Source organism: Oncorhynchus clarkii, chromosome 10, assembly GCF_045791955.1.
Source record: "Oncorhynchus clarkii lewisi isolate Uvic-CL-2024 chromosome 10, UVic_Ocla_1.0, whole genome shotgun sequence".
In the NCBI taxonomy this organism is placed as follows: Eukaryota; Metazoa; Chordata; class Actinopteri; order Salmoniformes; family Salmonidae; genus Oncorhynchus; species Oncorhynchus clarkii.
Genome location: NC_092156.1, coordinates 14,768,316 through 14,794,288, shown reverse-complemented (window position 1 = coordinate 14,794,288; position 25,973 = coordinate 14,768,316). Strand labels below are relative to the sequence as shown.

At 46.6% G+C, this 25,973-nt stretch overlaps 1 protein-coding gene across 2 annotated transcripts in view; it reads right to left on the bottom strand.

The window, feature by feature from the left end:
- LOC139418043 (protein Jade-1-like) overlaps positions 1-25,973 on the bottom strand; it is a 218,416-nt gene that overhangs the window by 166,145 nt on the left and 26,298 nt on the right. For both annotated transcript variants that reach the window (XM_071167151.1, XM_071167153.1), the window contains 2 exons: positions 7,229-7,301; positions 6,290-6,375 (listed from right to left, as the gene is read on the bottom strand). In XM_071167151.1, the coding sequence (XP_071023252.1) occupies positions 6,290-6,375; positions 7,229-7,301 (159 nt within the window). The remainder of the gene's footprint in view (positions 1-6,289; positions 6,376-7,228; positions 7,302-25,973) is intronic.

Genomic DNA, 25,973 nt, shown 5'->3' with positions numbered 1-25,973 from the left:
GCTGTGAACGATCTGAGGGACAAGGCAAGAAGGGAATTCTATGCCATCAAAAGGAACATAAAATTTGACATACGACAAAAAATACTTGAATCAGTTGTAGAACCCATTTCCCTTCATGGTTGTGGGGTCTGGGGCCGCTCACCAACCAAGAATTCACTAAATGGGACAAACGCCAAATTTAGACTGCATGCAGAATTCTGCAAAAACATTATCTGTGTACAACGTAAAACACCAAATAATGCATGCAGAGCAGAATTAGGCCGATACCCGCTAATTATCAAAATCCAGAAAAGAGACATTAAATTCTACAACCACCTCCTGATCCCTCCCGTCTCAGCCTCCAGTATTTATGCTGCAGTAGTTTGTGTCGGGGGGCCAGGGTCAGTCTGTTATATCTGGAGTATTTCTCCTGTCTTATCCGGTGTCCTGTGTGAATTTAAGTATGCTCTCTCTAATTCTCTTTCTTTCTTTCTTTCTCGCTCTCTCTCTCGGAGGACCTGAGCCCTAGGACCATGCCTCAGGACTACCTGACATGATGACTCCTTGCGGTCCCCAGTCCACCTGGCCGTGCTGCTGCTCCAGTTTCAACTGTTCTGCCTGCGGCTATGGAACACTGACCTGTTCACCAGACGTGCTACCTGTCCCAAACCTGTTTTCAACTCTCTAGAGACAGCAGGAGCGGTAGAGATACTCTCAATGATTGGCTATGAAAAGCCAACTGACATTTACTCCTGAGGTGCTGACCTGTTGCACCCTCGACAACAACTGTGATTATTATTATTTGACCATTTATGAACATTTGAACATCTTGGCCATGTTCTGTTATAATCTCCACCCGGCACAGCCAGAAGAGGACTGGCCACCCCTCATAGCCTGGTTCCTCTCTAGGTTTCTTCCTAGGTTTTGGCCTTTCTAGGGAGTTTTTCCTAGCCACCGTGCTTCTACACCTGCATTGCTTGCTGTTTGGGGTTTTAGGCTGGGTTTCTGTACAGCACTTTGATATATCAGCTGATGTAAGAAGGGCTTTATAAATACATTTGATTTGATTTAAAAGGAAGCGGTTCCCAAACCTTCCATAACAAAAGCCATCACCTACAGAGAAATTAATCTGGAGAAGAGCTGTTCCCTACCCCCAAATTCCACGTCCAGTTCCACACAAAAACCCACACTGCCCATCTTCCATATCCAGCATGATGAGCAGTAATGAAGCCCCCAGGGTATGGGTTAATACCATTTCACTTTCCTCAATGCTTCTCTATTGAGTTATGGAATTGACTGAATTAAAATTAAATTGACCAACCCTGGACACCCCACATGGTTCTAGGGCAGGCAGCACCCTCCCCCCTCCCCATCCCTGGCCACTCCAGAGCATCAGTTGGGAGTGGAGTCTCAGTCACCGGACACATCTGACTTTCCCTCGTCACCAGGAGCGTCACCAGGAGCGTCACCTGGACCGTCTTGGCGTCAGGACTCACCACAGCAGTGGCCAAGGAAGAGGCCAGGCCCAGGAGCCTCCACTCCACACGGCCGGCAAAAACAGAGTTCTATGGAATGTCATAAGGAACGAGACAGAGAAAATAAAATTCCCTCTTTTCCCAAGACATCAGACTCCAACTGGAAAGCTTCCCTGCCTGATGTTCTTCCAGTAACTTTTCTTCTATATTTAAAAGGGACATGTCTTGGGACATCTTGGACATAGAACAGAGTATGGGCCGGGGCAGGCGGGAGAGACAGACCGACTGAAAATGAGAGCGGGAACCGCATGCTCAGCGCGCGCTGAACCATCCCTGAGATCAGGTCGGGAAAGTCCGCCCTTCCCTGTTCCGGGGCGAAGTTATTCCCTCTGGAGATGCAGGGAGGATTTCCACAGGCTTGCTGGATAACCCCAAGCTCACGATGGATGTGATGAGTGGGCAGAAAGATCAGCTAGGCTATAGCTAAATGCTATCCTTTGAGTAACACTCCCTGAACAGAAGCACAGAAGAGCATGTAAAGCATAAAAGCCAGTCACTCTTATGCATGGACAATATAGCCAGCCTACCATTTCCTTATGCTGTGTCTTTGTGAAATGTACATCTGTAACAAACACACACACACACACACACACACACACACACACACGGAAAGTATTCAGACCCCTTGACTTGTTCCACATTTTGTTACGTTACAGCCTTATTCTAAAATTGATTAAATAAAACATTTTCCTCAATCAACACACAATACCCCATTATGACAAAGCGAAAACAGGTTGAGACATTTTTTTTAAAACATCTAATAATATTTCTTTAAAATAAAAAACAGAAATACCTTATTTGCTTAAGTATTCAGATCCTTTGCTATGAGACTTGAAATTGAGCTCAGGTGCATCCTGTTTCCCTTGATCATCTTTGAGATGTTTCTATAACTTGATTGGAGTCCACTTGGGGTAAATTCAATTGATTGGACATGATTTGGAAAGGCACAAACCTGTCTATATAAGATCCCACAGTTGACAGTGCATATCAGAGCAAAAACTGTAGAGCTCCGATGACAGGATTGTGTCGAGGCACAGATCTGTGGAAGGGTATCAAAAGATTTATGCAGCATCGAAGGTCTCCAAGAACAGTGGCCTCCATCATTCTTAAATGGAAGGAGTTTGGAACCACCAAGACTCTTCCAAACTGTACATTTACAGTGCATTCAGATCCTATTCAGACCCCTTGACCTTTTCCACATTTTGTTACGTTACGTTAGTTATTACGTTACAGCCTTATTCTAAAATTGATGAAATTGTCGTCGTCGTCGTCCCCAATCAAGCTACTACACACAATACCTCATCATATCAAAGCAAAAACAGGTTTAGACAATTTAGCAAACATATTAAAAATGTTAAACTGAAATATCATATTTATATAAATATTCAGACCCTTTACTGAGAACTTTGTTGAAGCACATTTGGCAGCATTTACTGCCTCAAATCTTCTTGGGTATGACGCTAAGCTTGGCACACCTGTATTTGGGGAGTTTCTCCCATTCTTTCTGCAGATCCTCTCAAGCTCTGTCAGGTTGGATGGGGAGCATCACTGCATAGCTATTTTCAGGTCTCTCCAGAGATGTTCGATCAGGTTCAAGCCCGGCCTCTGGCTGGGCCACTCAAGGACATTCAGAGACTTGTCCCAAAGCCACTACTGCGTTGTCTTGGCTGTGTGCTTAAGGTTGTTGTCCTGTTGGAAGGTGAACCACCAAGCTGTGTAAGGGCTATTTGACCAAGAAGGAAGGTGATGGAGTGCTGCATCAGATGACCTGGACTCCACAATCACCCGACCTCAACCCAATTGAGATGGTTTGAGATGAGTTGGCCCGCAGAGGAAGGAAAAGCAGCCAACAAGTGCTCAGCATATGTGGGAACTCCTTCAAGACTTTTGGAAAAGCATTCCATTCATGAAGCTCGTTGAGAGAATTCCAAGAGTGTGCAAAGCTGTCATCAAGCTGTCATCAAGGCAAAGAGTGGCATTCTGATTTGTTTAACACTTTTTTGGTTACTACATGATTCCATGTGTTATTTCATAGTTTTGATGTCTTCACTATGATTCTACAATGTAGAAAATAGTACAAATAACAAAAAGGTGTCCAAACTTGAGTGGTAGTGTGTATATATGTTTTTAAATTTCAGTCTCATTACTGTAACATTTTATCTCTGAAATGAGCCCATTTAGTCTTCTTCAGTTAACTACAGGCTTCTTCACAACCCGCTGTGAATGATAGTTGACTGAGAAATGCTGTTCTATTCACTTTAATTGCAAGCCTCATTCAAAGGTCATGTCATTCAGTACCACAGTAGCCTCCCTCAATTACAGCTCCCTTTGACTGCACGCTCAATTCAGACAGATTGCAAATGCGAATGTCATCCCTCTCCAACATTCAAGTATAAAAAAATGGGTCAAAGAGACAAAGGTACAACAATGAACAAATATCCCACACAGCACAGGGAATGAAAAAAATCAGTATTCGTAGTATTGCGACACTGTCTGTATTTTTAAATGGCATTGAAAAGGCAAAATGGCCTACTTAATCTGCACAGATGGGAGAACATGAGTCTGGTCTACCTTTTAACCCAATATGAAGCGTCAGTGCTAAGGTATGCCAACTCAACTGGCCCATAAATTATGGCCTGCTAAATACATGAGGCCATATTAGGGTTGATTGCACCACAAATGTAGGCCTAAGATGGCAAGATGCTGCAGATATGTCCAATGTCAAGTTAAAAATCTTCCCTTTCTGCTTTTCTGGTGAGCATTTCTTCTCAGATTAAGTTACTCTGAAAAGTTGCTGAAGTTCTTTAAAACGGCTTTTAAATGAAAACTCTGTTCCCTTGAATAGTTCCCAATGTCCTTGAGAGTGGACGGTGCAGCAATAACACAGAATTGGCTGTGGGAGCATCTTATCAGAAAGAAACATGGAGTGGAGTTTTTTATGCATCAATTCGGCATGCAGAGCCAGCAGCATCAACATTGGGGCACTTTACCCCTACAGATACCAGGTCCTTGGTAAAAACCTAGATTGCTGCTTTGAAGTGCAGGACAAAGTAAAAAAGACGCTGTTTGTGACTTTCTCTCGCTCCCTCTTCCTCACTATCCTTCTCTCTCACTCAGCAAAAAAAAAATCCCAGTCAAAGCTGCCCACGCCACCCAGGTATCCAACCATCAGATCCGCTGCCATGAATATCACGGAAGACTGCAGAGTAAAATAGGGGTGCCACACATGACCGAGAAACAAACACACACTGCCAGATTGGATGCTCATAAGTATTTTAGTTTTTACCAGTGAGTGTGTCTTGGTTGCCAGCTCCTGAGAACAGAGAAGAGAACAATGAATGCAGGCTTCTCATCCATCTCGTCTTCTTGGCTCCGGTTGGGTTTGAGATTAAAGCCCCCGCACCCCTTCTCTCCTCTCTCAGGCAGTCCCTGTGTGTTCAAGTTTCACACCTGCATACTATGCAAAGGCAACTTTCTTCCTCTGGGTGTAGAGTAGGAGATATCTTGTTTCCTAATACCAGTCATTCTTGAGTACAGCTCTGCTATGAAAAACCACCAAGTACATATTAAAACCGTCACAGAAACGTTTGGAAACTGAACCCTACAGAGCTCTAAGAAATAAATGCTTCGCATATTAAACAGAATCCCACCTATGTACCATGACCAAGACAAACAATCCTTCATCAGGCATTACTCCACTAAATATCAACCGGATTATTTACAAGTCCTCACTCAGACGACAGATTCACTGTCAGACACAGGAGAACACATTGTTTCATCATTCCATTTCCCTGTTTTAGCAGCTATTTCTCAAGCGGTAAATAAGCAAAGCTCCCCAAAGAATCACAAATGAACATGAGCCATATGAATAAAAACATGAAAAAGTCAGGCTGTACTACAAGTCTGAGGAAAGGTTCCGTGTGCCCATGCCAATGTTGGTAATGTGGTGACAACTGTCACAGCATCCTCCGGAGACACAACAAAGGGATCTCACTAAAGCCTCGGTTTACACGACTGGTTTACACTGCGTCCTTGCTCCAGACTAATCTAAGGAAGTACACTTCAAATCAAATCCCTCTGACACGATGACAAGATCCTTGGAAATATAGCCTACTGTAGTAGTTTGAAAATATAAAAAATTATATTTATATAGTTCATATACTTATTTATGGAGAGCTCAAAAGTCTCCTTCCTTCTTATAACAGACCAGTGCAAGCGTAGTTAGGGCCTACTTCACATAACATCCTCCACACTTACCTAGCCAAATGTCTGAAGCAACAAGTAACAGGGCTCAACTTTGACTGAGCTTGAATTGAACACCGACCCTAATCTACTGCAGTAACAAACACGTCATTACCATACTGTCTGTATCATACTGTCATTATCCTCAGTGGATTATCATTTTGTCCTCGCTTCAATGAATCCACCACACCATAATCACCAGTAAACTGATGAGGACATCATTGACCATCATCCCACCACCATTACAGCAACAGACTCACACCATAATCAGCAATCAGTCACGTTATCATTAACTCATGCGACGTAATCACCAGTCAGTAAATTGTGTACAGTAAGGATATCCAATCAGTCACGCCATAAACTCAATGTAACTCACACAACATAATCGTCAGTCGGTCGGTCGGTCGGTCGGTCGGACAGTCAGTCAGTCAGTCAGTCACACTGTGGGCCCTGGTGAAAAGTAATGCACTATAGGGTGCCATTTGGGACACACCCAGTGAGTTGTATACAATATGGAGTGGGCAGCCACTCACCTCAGAGGGTTTATTGTGCGCCTGTCTGACCCAGGTGCTGCTGGTCCCTGTGTTCTTGGAGGACTTGGACCAGGAGGTCACTTGACCTGCAGACAATGACAGTTACATTTCAGATTTACATGTTTTTAGCATCCATTTACCTTATCCTTCAATTAGAAACATGATAACCCATGTTTAACAGATGCAGGCTAGCCTGGGCATCATCCCATGTCAATAAGCCATTGTAGACTAGAGTGACTGGCCTGTTAATAGCACTCAGATGCACTGATTGTTCAGGGAGCATCGAGCAGTATAGCCCCCCGGCACATGGCACAGAGCTATTGCCACTGGTCCAGCTGTAGGAGTTGCCGTAGGCACACATTTCAGATCAGATTACCTCTCCCAATCATGAATTAATCCAATTAGGGATGAAAGAATTCAAACCTGACCTAAGAGGTCATTTCACCATTCACAACCATACATTGGTCAATCACTTGGGCACCACTATAGTGGCTCACAGTGACCAGTCAGTCAGTCAGTCACAGTGATGCAGCGATGCAGGCATAAACATCTGGACACTGGCTCTCTCGGTCTTTGATCTGAGCCCAAGCCACTTCAAAGAGGCAGGGATGCAGCGTACAGAAAAAACAAGACGACAGGAAGCAGAATATGGGAGTAGTAGAGAGAGGAGGCCAGGCTAGTGACTGTTCTTGCTATGGGATGCGTCTCAAACGTCATCCTAGTCCCAACCGTGGGCCCACAGGGTGTTGCTGCTGAGGGTTTTCTCTTCAGGGCCTGTTGTAGTCCAAGTACTGTACAGTTCTCATGGCTCACTCCTGACTAATTAGTCTCCAATGGTGACAATCCCTCCCTCTCCATTTTTCTCTCTCCATCAGCCCCTCCCTCAGTCTCTCTTTTCCACCCCTGTCCCTTTCATAATCTCTAACTAAATCAACTCACTGCCAGTGGTGTCCGTGGTGTCCGAGTCATTGCTACTGCAGGAGTATTTTCTCCTCTTCGTCTCCCTCTCCATCTGTAAGGGAAGAAGGAAAACAATCAGCGACACATCAGCAGCAATTACAGTACAGGGCTGGCTATGGTTACTACACTGCTATAGAGTCAAACTAGGCCTCTGTGGGTGAGGTAGTTAGCCTATAGCACAGGGGAAGGGTGTGACTGAGGATATCTGCTCTGTAGATATGCATGTCTGATTCCCCATCCATCCACAGAGAGAATGGAGTACAGTGAGTCGGGAAAGAGAAGCACTAGAGGAAAAAGCAGGTTATGGCCTTGAGTGACTGAGAGCAGATTTATGTGGCCATAAAACAGGACTTTTCCCCTCTTATATTGGGCTCTTGCTGTTGCCTTGTTCAGCCTGCCCTGAGCTTTACTAGTGACATTTAGAATTCCAAACAGAGCTGCCTCTAAAGAATAACTGGATACGTAGTGCTGACTATATAATTGACTTCCTGCATCTGACTGGCCTGGATGGAGGTTCAGTGGCGAGGTGTACCTCAGGGATGTGTTGTTTTTCCTTTATTGTTTTGCCCTCAGCGCCGTATCAAAGACGTAGAAAAACCAAAAACAGCGAGTGGTGGGAGTCATGTTTCACACTATAAATTGAAAACAGGGAGACAGCAACTCATCTTCTCCCCTTCACATGAGAAGGAAAAAACACAGACTGGAGTTTGACTGACAGCTTTTCAACTGGGAAGAAAACCTGTGTGGCTTTTCCCTTTCTCACTCGCTCTCTCTTTTTCTATTCCTCTCCCTCCATTGCAACTATGAAACAAAATCCTCGTCAAGATCGAATAATTTCCTCATCCATGGAGAGAAAGAGGTCTGCATTCGTTAAACAGGAATAACAGATGTATAAAGAATAAAATAAAAAATTGTGTTTGAGATCCATTTTCAGCAGAAACTCTTAAATGTAGAGCAGGTTTCCCCCAAAGGAGCCGTACTCCACAGCACAGAGAGAGAGAGAGAGAGCGCTGTCTCAGAGCACGCCGTATGAGAGAGAGAAAGAGCGAGAGAGCGAGCAAAGAGAGAGTGTGCCGTCTCAGAGAGGGAGAGCAAGAGAGAGCGCGCCGTCTCAGAGAGGGAGAGCGAGCCGTCTCAGAGAGGGAGAGCGCGCCGTCTCAGAGAGGGAGCGAGAGCGAGAACGCCCTCTCAGGGAGCGAGAGCGAGAACGCCCTCTCAGGGAGCGAGAGCGAGAACGCCCTCTCAGGGAGCGAGAGCGAGATAACGCCCTCTCAGGGAGCGAGATAACGCCCTCTCAGGGAGCGAGATAACGCCCTCTCAGGGAGCGAGAGCGAGATAACGCCCTCTCAGGGAGAGAGAGCGAGATAACGCCCTCTCAGGGAGAGAGAGCGAGATAACGCCCTCTCAGGGAGCGAGAAAGAGATAACGCCCTCTCAGAGAGCGAGAAAGAGATAACGACCTCTCAGAGAGCGAGAAAGAGATAACACCCTCTCAGAGAGCGAGAGAGATAACGCCCTCTCAGAGAGCGAGAGAGATAACGCCCTCTCAGAGAGCGAGAGATAACGCCCTCTCAGAGAGCGAGAGATAACGCCCTCTCAGAGAGCGAGAGATAACGCCCTCTCAGAGAGCGAGAGAGATAACGCCCTCTCAGAGAGCGAGAGAGATAACGCCCTCTCAGAGAGCGAGAGAGATAACGCCCTCTCAGAGATCGAAAGAGATAACGCCCTCTCAGAGATCGAAAGAGATAACGCCCTCTCAGAGAGAGAGAGAAAGATAACGCCCTCTCAGAGAGAGAGAGAGAGATGACACCCACTCAGAGAGGGAGAGCGCGCCGTCTCAGAGAGGGAGAGCAAGAGAGAGCGCCGTCTCAGGGAGGGAGAGCAAGGGAGAGCGTGCCGACTCAGAGAGGGAGAGCAAGGGAGAGCAAGGGAGAGCGCGCCGTCTCAGAGAGGGAGAGCAAGAGAGAGAGTGCCGTCTCAGAGAGGGAGAGCAAGGGAGAGCGCGCCGTCTCAGAGAGGGAGAGCAAGGGAGAGCGCGTCGTCTCAGAGAGGGAGAGCAAGGTAGAGCTCGTTGTCTCAGAGAGGGAGAGCCGCCGTCTCAGAGAGGGAGAGCGCGTTGTCTCAGAGAGGGAGAGCGCGCCGTCTCAGAGGGAGTGAGAGCGAGAACGCCCTCTCAGGGAGCAAGAGCGCCCTCCCAGGGAGCGAGAGCGCCCTCCCAGGGAGCGAGACCGCCCTCTCAGGGAGCGAGAACGAGAATGCCCTCTCAGGGAGTGAGAGAAAGAGAACGCCGTCTCAGAGAGCGAGATAGATAACACCCTCTCAAAGAGAGAGAGAGAGAGAGAGATAATACCCTCTCAGAGAGAAAGAGATAACACCCTCTCAGAGACAGAGAGAGAGAGAGAGAGAGAGAGAGAGAGAGAGATAACACCCTCTCAGAGAGAGAGAGAGAGAGATAACACCCTCTCAGAGAGAGAGAAACACCCTCTCAGAAATAGAGAGATAAAAACCTTCTCAGAGAGAGAGATAGAGAGACAGAGAGAGACCGAGACCGAGAGATATAAAGGGGGAGAGTGCTTGCTTTGTCTCAGAGAGAGAGCTCTAGTATGGTATTCCACTCCCCTGTCTTTCCCCCTTCTCTCTGTCGCTACACATACTGTAATGTAGTAGTTGGCAGGCCATTGTTTGCATTGTGGCCCAGATGGATTACATTACTGTGCTGTGACTCTACTATGCCCCTCTTTTCACGCATGCCTCAAATTGCCTACTAGTAGTATGCTAGTACTAGTAGTAGTATTATACTAGTAATAGTAGTATGCTAATAGTAGTAGTAGTAGTAGTAGTAGTAGTATGCTAGTAGTAGTAGTATAATTATTTTTTATACCACTGGAATAAACAATATGCAGAGACCACTACCGCTGGAATTAACAATCTGCAGAGACCACTACCGCTGGAATAAACAATATGCAGAGACCACTACCGCTGGAATAAACTATATGCAGAGACCACTACCACTGGAATAAACAATATGCAGAGACCACTACGGCTGGAATAAACAATATGCAGAGACCACTACCACTGGAATTAACAATCTGCAGAGACCACTACCACTGGAATAAACAATATGCAGAGACCACTACCACTGGAATTAACAATCTGCAGAGACCACTACCGCTGGAATAAACAATATGCAGAGACCACTACCGCTGGAATAAACAATATGCAGAGACCACTACCACTGGAATAAACAATATGCAGAGACCACTACGGCTGGAATAAACAATATACAGAGACCACTACCACTGGAATAAACAATCTGCAGAGACCACTACCACTGGAATTAACAATCTGCAGAGACCACTACCGCTGGAATAAACAATATGCAGAGACCACTACCACTGGAATAAACAATATGCAGAGACCACTACCGCTGGAATAAACAATATGCAGAGACCACTACGGCTGGAATAAACAATATGCAGAGACCACTACCACTGGAATTAACAATCTGCAGAGACCACTACCACTGGAATTAACAATATGCAGAGACCACTACCACTGGAATAAACAATATACAGAGACCACTACCGCTGGAATTAACAATATGCAGAGACCACTACCACTGGAATAAACAATATGCAGAGACCACTACCACTGGAATAAACAATATGCAGAGACGACTACCGCTGGAATAAACTATATGCAGAGACCACTACCGCTGGAATAAACAATCTGCAGAGACCACTACCACTGGAATAAACAATCTGCAGAGACCACTACCGCTGGAATAAACAATATGCAGAGACCACTACCACTGGAATAAACAATATACAGAGACCACTACCGCTGGAATAAACAATATGCAGAGACCACTACCACTGGAATAAACAATATGCAGAGACCACTACCACTGGAATAAACTATATGCAGAGACGACTACCGCTGGAATAAACTATATGCAGAGACCACTACCGCTGGAATAAACAATATACAGAGACCACTACCGCTGGAATAAACAATATGCAGAGACCACTACCGCTGGAATAAACAATATGCAGAGACCACTACCGCTGGAATAAACAATATGCAGAGACCACTACCACTGGAATAAACAATATACAGAGACCACTACCGCTGGAATAAACAATATGCAGAGACCACTACCGCTGGAATAAACAATATGCAGAGACCACTACCACTGGAATAAACAATATGCAGAGACCACTACCGCTGGAATAAACAATCTGCAGAGACCACTACCACTGGAATAAACAATATGCAGAGACCACTACCGCTGGAATAAACAATATACAGAGACCACTACCGCTGGAATAAACAATATGCAGAGACCACTACCGCTGGAATAAACAATATGCAGAGACCACTACCACTGGAATAAACTATATGCAGAGACCACTACCACTGGAATAAACAATATGCAGAGAACACTACCGCTGGAATAAACAATATGCAGAGACGACTACCGCTGGAATAAACAATATGCAGAGACCACTACCACTGGAATAAACAATATGCAGAGACCACTACCACTGGAATTAACAATATACAGAGACCACTACGGCTGGAATAAACAATATGCAGAGACCACTACCGCTGGAATAAACAATATGCAGAGACCACTACGGCTGGAATAAACAATATGCAGAGACCACTACCGCTGGAATAAACAATCTGCAGAGACCACTACCACTGGAATAAACAATATGCAGAGACCACTACCACTGGAATAAACAATATGCAGAGACCACTACCACTGGAATAAACAATATGCAGAGACCACTACCACTGGAATAAACAATATGCAGAGACCACTACCGCTGGAATAAACAATATGCAGAGACCACTACCGCTGGAATAAACAATCTGCAGAGACCACTACCACTGGAATTAACAATTGGATGATAATCCGAGTCGTATTACTAACCCATGCTAGTTGATGATAATCCTAGTCGTATTAGTAACCCATGCTAGTTGATGATAATCCTAGTTGTATTAGTAACCCAAGCTAGTTGATGATAATCCTAGTTGTATTAGTAACCCAAGCTAGTTGATGATAATCCTAGTCGTATTAGTAACCCATGCTAGTTGATGATAATCCTAGTCGTATTAGTAACCCATGCTAGTTGATGATAATCCTAGTCGTATTAGTAACCCATGCTAGTTGATGATAATCCTAGTTGTATTAGTAACCCATGCTAGTTGATGATAATCCTAGTCGTATTAGTAACCCATGCTAGTTGATGATAATCCTAGTCGTATTAGTAACCCATGCTAGTTGATGATAATCCTAGTCGTATTAGTAACCCATGCTAGTTGATGATAATCCTAGTCGTATTAGTAACCCATGCTAGTTGATGATAATCCTAGTCGTATTAGTAACCCATGCTAGTTGATGATAATCCTAGTCGTATTACTAACCCATGCTAGTTGATGATAATCCTAGTCGTATTAGTAACCCATGCTAGTTGATGATAATCCTAGTCGTATTAGTAACCCATGCTAGTTGATGATAATCCTAGTCGTATTAGTAACCCAAGCTAGTTGATGATAATCCTAGTTGTATTAGTAACCCAAGCTAGTTGATGATAATCCTAGTCGTATTAGTAACCCATGCTAGTTGATGATAATCCTAGTCGTATTAGTAACCCATGCTAGTTGATGATAATCCTAGTCGTATTAGTAACCCATGCTAGTTGGATGATAATCCTAGTCGTATTAGTAACCCAAGCTAGTTGATGATAATCCTAGTCGTATTAGTAACCCATGCTAGTTGATGATAATCCTAGTCGTATTAGTAACCCAAGCTAGTTGATGATAATCCTAGTTGTATTAGTAACCCATGCTAGTTGATGATAATCCTAGTTGTATTAGTAACCCATGCTAGTTGATGATAATCCTAGTCGTATTAGTAACCCATGCTAGTTGGATGATAATCCTAGTCGTATTAGTAACCCATGCTAGTTGATGATAATCCTAGTTGTATTAGTAACCCAAGCTAGTTGATGATAATCCTAGTTGTATTAGTAACCCATGCTAGTTGATGATAATCCTAGTTGTATTAATAACCCATGCTAGTTGGATGATAATCCTAGTCGTATTAGTAACCCATGCTAGTTGATGATAATCCTAGTTGTATTAGTAACCCAAGCTAGTTGATGATAATCCTAGTTGTATTAGTAACCCAAGCTAGTTGATGATAATCCTAGTTGTATTAGTAACCCAAGCTAGTTGATGATAATCCTAGTCGTATTAGTAACCCATGCTAGTTGATGATAATCCTAGTTGTATTAGTAACCCAAGCTAGTTGATGATAATCCTAGTTGTATTAGTAACCCAAGCTAGTTGATGATAATCCTAGTTGTATTAGTAACCCATGCTAGTTGATGATAATCCTAGTTGTATTAGTAACCCATGCTAGTTGGATGATAATCCTAGTTGTATTAGTAACCCATGCTAGTTGATGATAATCCTAGTTGTATTAGTAACCCATGCTAGTTGATGATAATCCTAGTCGTATTAGTAACCCAAGCTAGTTGATGATAATCCTAGTCGTATTAGTAACCCATGCTAGTTGATGATAATCCTAGTTGTATTAGTAACCCAAGCTAGTTGATGATAATCCTAGTCGTATTAGTAACCCATGCTAGTTGATGATAATCCTAGTCGTATTAGTAACCCATGCTAGTTGATGATAATCCTAGTTGTATTAGTAACCCAAGCTAGTTGATGATAATCCTAGTTGTATTAGTAACCCAAGCTAGTTGATGATAATCCTAGTTGTATTAGTAACCCAAGCTAGTTGATGATAATCCTAGTTGTATTAGTAACCCATGCTAGTTGATGATAATCCTAGTTGTATTAGTAACCCATGCTAGTTGATGATAATCCTAGTTGTATTAGTAACCCATGCTAGTTGATGATAATCCTAGTCGTATTAGTAACCCATGCTAGTTGATGATAATCCTAGTCGTATTAGTAACCCAAGCTAGTTGATGATAATCCTAGTCGTATTAGTAACCCATGCTAGTTGATGATAATCCTAGTCGTATTAGTAACCCAAGCTAGTTGATGATAATCCTAGTCGTATTACTAACCCATGCTAGTTGATGATAATCCTAGTCGTATTAGTAACCCATGCTAGTTGATGATAATCCTAGTTGTATTAGTAACCCATGCTAGTTGATGATAATCCTAGTTGTATTAGTAACCCATGCTAGTTGATGAGTCAGATATTTCTCATCTCAGTCACAGGAAACCGCTCACCCATGAGGTGCGCTTTTGAGAACAGTGATTTCCCACTAATTGCATTTTGGAATATTCCAGCATGGCCTACAGCCATGTGCGCATTGTTGAGCTTTTAATATGAAGAAACAAAATGTTGTCAACATTTTAGGCTAAAACGGTCTGATCTATTGCATCAGCCACATGGCTTTTTTTATATGCAGTAGTTGTATGAATTTTGGATCCGTCGTCACAGAACTGTCCCAGAGTCCGTTTAAAACGTAGACATATTTTATCGTCACAGGAATGATAGGTCGCCCTTATTTTTGAGCCCTAAAGGGAATTCTTTTATGAAGAAATAAAAAGTGTTTGGTTACAATTGTAATTTTGCAATATTTTATAAACTGCCAAGGGTGGCCAACCATCCTCCAAGACAGCCTTAAAGGGGCAGTGTTGTATTTTGAAACAGGTTTGAATATGCAAAGAGCCAATAGTCCAACAAGCTCTCACTGCAGAATCAGACATTCATCCACATTCTCCAACACGTCAAATTTCAAAGAGTTTATGTTGCTCCTGGTGCTCTACACTGTTCCCTTTCTCCAAATGTAAAAATTGGAGTTAAGGGTTAAATCTAGGCGCTCATTCAAAATGGTTACAGTTTGGAACAGGGTTAAAACAAGATATTAAACACGACTAGGATCAAACACGCAATCTTCTGATCCAGAGTCATGGGATTTTGCCCATCCACCACCCCTGTCCACAATGCCCTAGCAAAACCCAACCTACTTGATGGCAATAGCACTCACTGTTGCCCCCTAGTGGCCCGGCTCTGAAGCCATTTTCCGACATCCTCAGGACATGGCTAGACGTCCTATTTCGACGTCAATATTGAACGATCTCCCTGAACAGGCAGAGTGTAGCCTACATTTTTGTCTGATTCTCTATGGTAAAATACATAGTAATTCATCTTGTTTGGAAAGTGGTTCATTGCATCATACAATTATATACAAATGGTGTTGGAGACCTTTTTGTTTTTGTTGGGACAAGTGCCAAGTGCTTTGGACAAGTCAAAAATCTGTCCCTACTTTTCCGAAGATCAGGGACCCTTGATTCAATTCCATTACTGTTATTCCGTTCCCGGGTGTAAATCCACTTAACTTACAGTAGTAGTTCAATAACTAAAAGAGATGTTTTCAAAGTCAAGGTGCCATTTCATAGCTGACACGCCATTCTTTCTGCAGACATCTTGGAATCTTAATTCGGAGCAGATATTTACCTCCATTTTGTAAAATTCAGTCCCATAAAAATTTAAGGGAGATTACCAGAATTCCATGTCTTTTTTTTTGTCAGTGGAAATCAATCAAAAACGTTTTTGGTTTGTTAAACTTTGAAATCAATGTTTTTTGTTCAGCAAACATTTTAAAGTGAAAAAACTAAGTCAAAGCGTACCGTGGAATTGCCCAGAAGTAGTGTGTCCTCATGCCTGCTCACGCTACACAGAGAGGAGACAGGCCAAAACATGCCTGGTCCTTCCCACAACAGTCTCTTCATGGTGTCACTACACAGGGACATGTCTCTGCTGCCCCTGGCCTCATTGACAGGGTGCCGAGTGGCACACACATACACCCCCTAACTGACTCACTCACTGGGGAGGGCTGTGTGTGATGACTGTGCTGCATGGATGGAGGCCGCAGGCAGAAAAGGCTGCATCCCAAAACTGTCTGAGTGCCAAAGTGAGCTGCCTGGTCATTTCCGTGAGAGTCTGTGTGTGTGTGTGTCTCTGCCTGGTCTTTCAAAGTGCTGAGAGATGACTGCCAAGCTCATTAGAAGGCTAATTCTGACACAGAGCCTCTGAAATGGATAGTTACTGCCTGCCTGCAATCCCTGCCAGCGTGCCTGGCCTGTCTGCCTCCCTGCCAGCATGCCTGGCCTGTCTGCCTGGCCTGTCTGCCTCATTGCCAGCGTGCCTGGCCTGTCTGCCTGGCCTGTCTCTCCATCAACTAGTCTCAAAGCCTCTCTCCCGATTTCCAGTAACAAGCCTCTCTCTCTCACTCTCTCCAGCAACAAGCCTCCCTCTTGCTCTCGCTCTCCAGCAACAAGCCTCCATCTCGCTCTCTAGCAACAAGCCGCTCTCTAGCAACAAGCCTCTCTCGCTCTCTCCAGCAACAAGCCTCTCTCGCTCTCTCCAGCAACAAGCCTCTCTCGCTCTCTCCAGCAACAAGCCTCTCTCGCTCTCTCCAGCAACAAGCCTCTCTCGCTCTCTCCAGCAACAAGCCTCTCTCGCTCTCTCCAGCAACAAGCCTCTCTCCATCTCTCCAGCAACAAGCCTCTCTCCATCTCTCCAGCAACAAGCCTCTCTCCATCTCTCCAGCAACAAGCCCCTCTTGCTCTCTCCAGCAACATGCCTCCCGCTCTCTCCAGCACGACACCCATCTCTCTCTCCAGCAGCAAGCCTCCCTAACTCTCCAGAAACAAGCCTCCCTCTCTCCAGCAACAAGCCTCTCTCTCTCTCCAGCAACAAGCCTAGATATCTCTCTCCAGCAACAAGCCTCGCTCTCCCGCAACAAGCTTCGCTTTCTCGCTCTCCAGCAACAAGCCTCTCTCGTTCTCTCCAGCAACACGACTCGCTCTCAACAAGCCCATCTCTGTCCACACCAATCTCTCTCCCTCTATCAACAAGCCCATCTCTCTCTCTCTCTCGCTCTCTCCCGCAACAAGCCTCGCTTTCTCGCTCTCCAGCAACAAGCCTCTCTCGTTCCCTCCAGCAACACGACTCGCTCTCAACAAGCCAATCTCTGTCCACACCAATCTCTCTCCCTCTATCAACAAGCCCATCTCTCTCTCTCTCTCTCTCTCAACAAGCCTCGCTCGCACTCTCTCCCTCCAGCAACAAGCCTCGCTCTCTCTCTCTCCAGCAACAAGCCTCGCTCTCTCTCTCTCCAGCAACAAGCCTCGCTCTCTCTCTCTCCAGCAACAAGCCTCGCTCTCTCTCTCTCCAGCAACAAGCCTCCCTCTCTCTCTCTCTCTCCAGCAACAAGCCTCCCTCTCTCTCTCTCTCTCTCTCCAGCAACAAGCCTCCCTCTCTCTCTCTCTCTCTAGCAACAAGCCTCCCTCTCTCTCTCTCTCTCTCTCCAGCAACAAGCCTCCCTCTCTCTCTCTCTCTCCAGCAACAAGCCTCCCCCTCTCTCTCTCTCTCTCCAGCAACAAGCCTCCCTCTCTCTCTCTCTCTCCAGCAACAAGCCTCTCTCTCTCTCTCTCTCTCTCTCTCTCTCTCTCTCTCTCTCTCTCTCTCTCTCTCTCTCTCTCTCTCTCTCTCTCTCTCTCTCTCTCTCTCTCTCTCTCTCTCTCTCTCTCTCTCTCTCTCTCTCTCTCTCTCTCTCTCTCTCTCTCTCTCTCTCTCTCTCTCTCTCTCTCTCTCTCTCTCTCTCTACAGGCCTCCCTCGCTCTCTCCATCAACAAGCCTCTGTCTCTTCCTCTCGCCTCTTCCAGCAACAAGCCTCTCTCCCTCCCTCTTGCCCCTTCATGCAGCAACGAGCCCTTTCTCCAGCAACAAGCCCTCTCCAGCAACGAGCATTGCCCTCCAGCAACGAGCCTCTCTCCCTCTCTCTCCAGTAACAAGCCTCGCTATCTCTTTCCAACAACAGGCCTCCCTCTCTCCATCAACAAGCCTCTCTGTCTCTTGCTCTCGCCTCTCTCCAGCAACAAGCCTCTCTCCCTCCCTCTCACTCCAGCAACAAGCCTCGCTCTCACTCTCTCCAGCAACAAGCAGCACTCTCTCCAGCAACACGCCTCGCTCTCTCTCCCTCTCTCACTCCAGCAACAAGCCTTGCTCTCACTCTCTCCAGCAACAAGCCTCTCTCCCTCCCTCTTGCCCCTTTATGCAGCAACGAGCCCTTTCTCCAGCAACGAACCTTGCTCTCCAGCAAGGAGCATTGCCCTCCAGTAACAAGCCTCGCTCTCTCTCTCCAGCAACGAGCTTCGCTCTCTTCTTCCCTCTAGCTCTCTTCAGCAACAAGCTCACTCCCTCCCTCTCTCTACCAACGAGCCTCGCTCTCACTCCCTCCCCTCTCTCTTGCAATGAGCCTCACTCTCACTCTCTCCCCTCTCTCTACCAACGAGCCTCGCTCTCACTCCCTCCCCTCTCTCTTGCAATGAGCCTCACTCTCCCTCCCTCTCTCTCTCCAGCAACGAGCCTCGCTCTCACTCCATCCCTCCCTCGCTCCCTTGCTCTCTCCAGCCACGAGCCTCTCTCTCCAGCCACGAGCCTCTCTCTCACTCGCTCCGGCAACGAGCCACACACTCACTCGCTCCGGCAACGAGCCGCGCTCTCGCTAGCTCCGGCAACGAGTCGCGCTCTCACTCGCTCCGGCAACGAGCCGCGCTCTCACTCGCTCCGGCAACGAGCCGCGCTCTCACTCGCTCCGGCAACGAGCCGCGCTCTCACTCGCTCCGGCAACGAGCCGCGCTCTCACTCGCTCCGGCAACGAGCCGCGCTCTCACTCGCGCCGGCAACGAGCCGCGCTCTCTTCCTCCCTCTCACTCTCTTCAGCAACAAGCTCACTCCCTCCCTCTCTCTACCAACGAGCCTCACTCTCTCTCACTCGCTCCGGCAACGAGCCGCGCTCTCACTCGCTCCGGCAACGAGCCTCGCTCTCACTCGCTCCGGCAACGAGCCGCGCTCTCACTCGCTCCGGCAACGAGCCGCGCTCTCACTCGCTACGGCAACGAGCCGCGCTCTCACTAGCTACGGCAACGAGCCTTGCTCTCACTCTCTCCAGCAACAAGCCTCGCTCTCACTCTCTCCAGCAACAAGCCTCGCTCTCACCAGCAACAAGCCTCGCTCTCACTCTCTCCAGCAACAAGCAGCACTCTCTCAAGCAACACGCCTCGCTCTCTCTCCCTCACTCCAGCAACAAGCCTCGCTCTCACTCTCTCCAGCAACAAGCAGCACTCTCTCGAGCAACACGCCTCGCTCTCTCCAGCAACACGCCTCGCTCTCTCCAGCAACACGCCTCGCTCTCACTCTCCATCAAAAGCCCTCGCTCTCTTCCGCTCTCCCTCCAGCAACAAGCCCCTCTCTCCAGCAACGAGCCTCGCTCTCTTTCTCCCTCTCGCTCTCTCCAGAAACAAGCCTCGCTATCTCCAACAACAAGCCTCGCTATCTCCAACAACAAGCCTCACTCTCTCTCCAGCAACAAGCCTCCCTCTATCTCTCCAGCAACAAGCCACCCTCTCTCTCTCTCTCCAGCAACAAGCCACCCTCTCTCAAACCAGCAACAAGCCTCCCTTTCTCCTCTTCCAGCAACAAGCCTCCCTCTCTCCATCAACAAGTCTCTCTCCCTCCCTCTTCAGGAACAAGCATCGCGCCCTCCCTCTCTCCAGCAACCGGTTCCTCTCCCCAGCAATGAACCCTCTCTCCAGCAACGAGCCCTGCTCTCCAGCAACGAGCCCCGCTCTCCAGCAACGAGCCCCGCTCTCCAGCAACGAGCCTCGCTTTCCAGCAACGAGCCTCGCTCTCCAGCAACAAACCTCGCCCTCCAGCAACAAGCCTCGCTCTCCAGCAACAAGACTCGTTCTCGCTCTCACCAGCAACAAGCCTCGCTCTCGCTCTCACCAGCAACAAGCCTCGCTCTCTCCAGCAAAGAGCCTCGCTCTCTCCAGCAAAGAGCCTCGCTCTCTCCAGGAACGAGCCTCTCTCCCTCCCTCTCTCCAGCAACGAGCTTCGCTCTCTTCCTCCCTCTCGCTCTCTTCAGCAACAAGCTCACTTCCTCCCTCTCTCTACCAACGAGCCTCGCTCTCACTCCCTCCCCCTCTCTCTTGCAATGAGCCTCACTCTCACTCCCTCGCTCTCTCTCCAGCAACAAGCCTCCCTTTCTCCTCTTCCAGCAACAAGCCTCCCTCTCTCCAGCAACAAGCCTCTCTCCCTCCCTCTCCAGCAACGAGCATCGCGCCCTCCCTCTCTCCAGCAACCGGCACCTCTCCCCAGCAATGAACCCTCTCTCCAGCAACGAGCCCTGCTCTCCAGCAACGAGCCCCGCTCTCTCTCCAGCAACAAGCCTCGCTCTCTCTCCAGCAACAAGCCTCGCTCTCTATCGCTCCCTCCAGCAACAAGCCTCCCTAACTCTCCAGCAACAAGCCTCCCTAACTCTCCAGAAACAAGCCTCCCTAACTCTCCAGAAACAAGCCTCCCTAACTCTCCAGCAACAAGCCTCCCTAACTCTCCAGCAACAAGCCTCCCTAACTCTCCAGCAACAAGCCTCCCTAACTCTCCAGCAACAAGCCTCCCTAACTCTCCAGCAACAAGCCTCCCTAACTCTCCAGCAACAAGCCTCCCTAACTCTCCAGCAACAAGCCTCCCTAACTCTCCAGCAACAAGCCTCCCTAACTCTCCAGAAACAAGCCTCCCTAACTCTCCAGAAACAAGCCTCCCTAACTCTCCAGAAACAAGCCTCCCTCTCTCCAGCAACAAGCCTAGATGTCTCTCTCCAGCAACAAGCCTCCATCTCTCTCCATCAACAAGCCTTGCTCTCCCGCAACAAGCCTCGCTTTCTCGCTTTCCAGCAACAAGCCTCTCTCGGTCCCTCCAGCAACACGACTCGCTCTCAACAAGCCCATCTCTGTCCACACCAATCTCTCCCTCATCAACAAGCCCATCTCTCTCTCTCTCGCTCTCTCCCGCAACAAGCCTCGCTTTCTCGCTCTCCAGCAACAAGCCTCTCTCGTTCTCTCCAGCAACACGACTCGCTCTCAACAAGCCCATCTCTGTCCACACCAATCTCTCTCCCTCCATCAACAAGCCCATCTCTCTCTCTCTCTCGCTCTCTCTCTCCAGCAACAAGCCTCGCTCGCACTCTCTCCAGCAACAAGCCTCGCTCGCACACTCTTCAGCAACACGCCTCGCTCGCACACTCTCCAGCAACACGCCTCGCTCGCACTCTCTCCAGCAACAACCCTTGCTCTCTCCAGCAACAAGCCTCTCTCTCTCTCCCTCTCCAGCACGACACCCATTTCTCTCTCCAGCAACAAGCCTCGCTCTCTCTCTCCAGCAACAGGCCTCCCTCGCTCTCTCCATCAACAAGCCTCTGTCTCTTCCTCTCGCCTCTTCCAGCAACAAGCCTCTCTCCCTCCCTCTTGCCCCTTTAAGCAGCAACGAGCCCTTTCTCCAGCAACGAGCCCTCTCCAGCAACGACCCTTGCTCTCCATCAACGAGCATTGCCCTCCAGCAACAAGCCTCTCTCCCTCTCTCTCCAGTAACAAGCCTCGCTCTCTCTCTCCAGCAACGAGCTTCGCTCTCTTCCTCCCTCTCGCTCTCTTCAGCAACAAGCTCACTCCCTCCCCTCTCTCTACCAGCGAGCCTCGCTCTCACTCCCTCCCCTCTCTCTTGCAATGAGCCTCACTCTCACTCCCTCCCCTCTCTCTTGCAATGAGCCTCACTCTCCCTCCCTCTCTCTCTCCAGCAACGAGCCTCGCGCTCACTCCATCCCTCCCTCGCTCTCACTCCCTCGCTCGCTCCGGCAACGAGCCGCGCTCTCACTCGCTCCGGCAACGAGCCGCGCTCTCACTCGCTCCGGCAACGAGCCGCGCTCTCCCTCGCTCCGGCAACGAGCCGCGCTCTCCCTCGCTCCGGCAACGAGCCGCGCTCTCCCTCGCTCCGGCAACGAGCCGCGCTCTCCCTCGCTCCGGCAACGAGCCGCGCTCTCACTCGCTCCGGCAACGAGCCGCGCTCTCACTCGCTCCGGCAACGTGCCTCTCCCCTCTCTGAAGCTGCATCCCTGTTTCACCCCACAGTCCTTTGGGAAGAAATGTGTTTTTTTGCCTATTTTAGCCGCACACTGATTGTTTGTGTACATTTATAACGTTGTAGGTTTTTCCCCCCAACACCACTTTCCATCAATTTGTATAGCAGACCCTCATGTCAAATTGAGTCTAAGCCTTCTTAGAAATCAACAAAGCATGAGAAGACTTTGACAAACAAACAAAACAAAAGGCAATTAGGGTGTGCAGGGTGAATACGTGGTCTGTCGTACGATAATTTGGTAAAAAGCAAATATGATATTTGCTCAGTATGTTGTTTTCACTGAGGAAATATACGAGTCTGCTGTTAATGATAATGCAGAGTGTTTTCCCAAGGTTGCTGTTGATGCATATCCCACCGTAGTTATTGGGGTCAAATTTGTCTCCACTTTTGTGGATTGGGGTGATCAGTCCTTGGTTCCAAATATTGGGGAAGATGCCAGAGCTAAAGGATGATGTTAAAGAGTTTTAGTATAGCCAATTGGAATTTGTTGTCTGTATATTTTATCATTTCATTGAGGATACCATCAATACCACAGGCCTTTTTGGCTTGGAGGGTTTTTATTTTGTCCTGTGGTTCATTCAAGGTAATTGGAGAATTCAGTGGGTTCTAGTAGTCTTTAATAGTTGATTCTAAGATTTGTAATTGATCATGTATATGTTGTTGCTGTTTGTTCTAGAGCCAAAAAGATTGGAGAAGTAATTTATCCATACATCTCCATTTTGGATAGATAATTATTTGTGTTGTTGTTTGTTTAGTGTTTTCCAATTAACCCAGAAGTGGTTAGAGTCTATGGATTCTTCAATTGAGCATTGAGCTGATTTCTGACGTGCTGTTCCTTCTTTTTCCTGTCGTGTATTTCTGGACCGTTTTAGTGATTCACCATAGTGAAGGCGTAGACTCTGTTTTTGGTTGGACAGGTTCCTCAATTTCTTTCTTAGGTTCCCTCTCTCTCTCCAACAACAAGCCTCTTTTCTCTCTCTAGCAAAAAACCTCTCTCTCTCCAGCAACTCCTCTCTCTCACTCACTCACTATCAACTCCTCTCTCCAGCAACAAGCCTCTATCAGATCCCAGGATCTCACACACACACACACACAGGGAGGGAGGGGACATGGAGAGCTCCTTCAGGACCTGGTAGGTCAGGCTGTTTGATAAAGAATCCCTGCATATAAAATGCTTCATAACAACACATCTCTCTGAAGCTGGCTGTTGCTGAGGCAAGTGTGTATGTTAGTGTGTATGTGTGTGTGTGTGTGTGTGTGTGTGTGTGTGTGTGTGTGTGTGTGTGTGTGTGTGTGTGTGTGTAGGGGAAGATGCAGTATTGCCATTAGGGTGGCATAAACCACCAGAGAGCAGGGCAACCAAGCTCCACTATCTCCCTCTGTTTGTTCTTATTTTATTGACAGTCCTTTCTTTCCCCTCTCTCTCGCTCTGTGGAAAAAGCGGAGGAGCGGAGAGAGGAGGGAGGGTGTGTGCAACATAAGTGCTGGATGCCCAATGCAGTGTTAATGTCGTTTGTGCAAATCAAGGCTGCAACAAGGCAGGCGGCGACCAACGTGTCCCTGCAGTTCCCCCTGGGAGGCAGATCCCCTGCCCGCTACCCCTCTGCTGCTCTACTCTTAGGGCCCTATAAAATCTGCGATGCGGAGAATGCAGACAGAATCACGGAATCCAGATATTTAAAAGATTACTGAACTTAGTAGGGAATCTAAATTAGTGTTGCACGGTATACCAAAATGTCTCCATACTAGAAAATGTAAAAGTTTGGTACTATAATTTTTTTTTTTTAAATGGAAGAATATACCAGTAGCTTCCAGTTTTGTAGGCTAACTTTCCTTTGCTAGCTGACAGCTAAAGCTAACATCAATTCACTACCCTAGTACTTTGTGATATGCTAACCATAATGCAAATTAGGCTTATTTCAAAGCTGACTGACACCAGAAACGTTATTAATTTACTTATTCGATCTCTCAAATCTCTCCCAAAGATGATCCTATTATTATAAACCTCAGTGAACTGACTGCCTCCTGAATGATATCATTACTGGTTACAGAGACCGCGCACATTTTTTTAAAAGAAGCAACTTCTATGCAAATGTTGTTGATCAGTACAATAAAATATGTCCCAAATGGGAGGGGAAAAGATTGTTTGTCATCTGTAGCCCCATGAAAATCAATGCATGCACACACCTATTGAATATGCATTCACCTGTATTGTTGATAGACCTACGTCTTGATTTACCCGGTTTATCAATAGAGATTTACCATTTGAATAAATAAATACCATTATGTAGTTAGATTGGTAAGTCAAATTGATTGTATAACTGATTCATTAATGCATGCATGGTTGTTTGAAAAAGTGTGATGTAAAAAAAAATTGAACGTAATGATATTAAACTCAAAAGATGCCCGACAATTGAACAGAGCAGTATCTGAGTTTCTGTCTGGATCAAGTGCCATTCTTTGACTTTGGCTAATATGCCTTCTTTTTTTGCCATGGTATCGAGTATTGTGATGTATCGAGTATTGTGATGTGAAACCTGGTATCAGTATCTACACTAATCTAAATGTATTGAACATTTATTTACTTGCCCAAGTTTATCATATGACATGAACAGAAAGCATCAGTGATTCATAATGCCTGCAACTTTCCGAAGAGGCAACGTGAATTCCCCTTCTCTGTATGTGCAGTGCGTAGGTCTACCACTTTGTGTAGCCATTAGCGATGATGTTCATGAAAAGTCTTCTTGCAGATGGAAAGGCTTTCCCAAACCCTTCTCGATTAAATGTTAACCACAAAGTAGCCTATGCCTACCTGGCAGAATGATAAAGGGCTCTACAGTGCAACCATTTTACTTGCCTAAGAATAGATGTATGCGAACTGAAAAAGTCAAGTATGAGCACATAAAAGTTGTGATTTATAGAAGAAAATCTATTCTGTTGTAGCTATTTTCAAAAGTATTTAGTGTGAACAAATACTTTCATTGTGCTCCTAAATGTAAGCATAGAGACCTGTGATATGATTATTTTCATCACTCCAGTGGGTATTTGTTTTGCAAACTCTACCATCACGTGCGCTACAAAAACACTACTAAACAACAGCCTCTTGCTGGGTGAGAACTGGAATAAAGCTGTAACTACACCCCAAAATACACATTTAAAAAAATCCCAGACCTCAAAAGTGGTCTCCTGATGTGGTTTAAGCATTGTTGTGGAATTACAAGACAACCTTTATTTGTTTTTCTATTAACAAAAATGTGATTAAGAACAAACACCTGAAAAAACAAGAAAAGGAGAAAATTGAATTTGGGAGAAAAAAAACGGAATCAGGCAAAAAATATAAAAAACAGATTTATTGGGCACTATGCTCCGCTCTGCCTCCCCGGAACGCAACAGAACAGCAAGCCGGTTATTTTTGGAGATGGATAAGCAAGAAAGGAGTGAAAAGAGAGAGAGAAAGCAAGAGAGCGAGAGAGACAAGACTGAGTAAAGCAGGCAGAAATAGAAAGAGAGAAAACGAGGCAGGCAGAGAGAGCCAGAGAGGGCGACACAGACAGAGAGGTAGTTAGCCAATAGCACAGGGGAAGGGTGAGACTGAGGATATCTGCTCTGTAGATGTGCATGTCTGATTCCCCATCTATCCACAGAGAGAATGGAGTACAGTGAGTCGGGAAAGAGAGAAACAGCATGT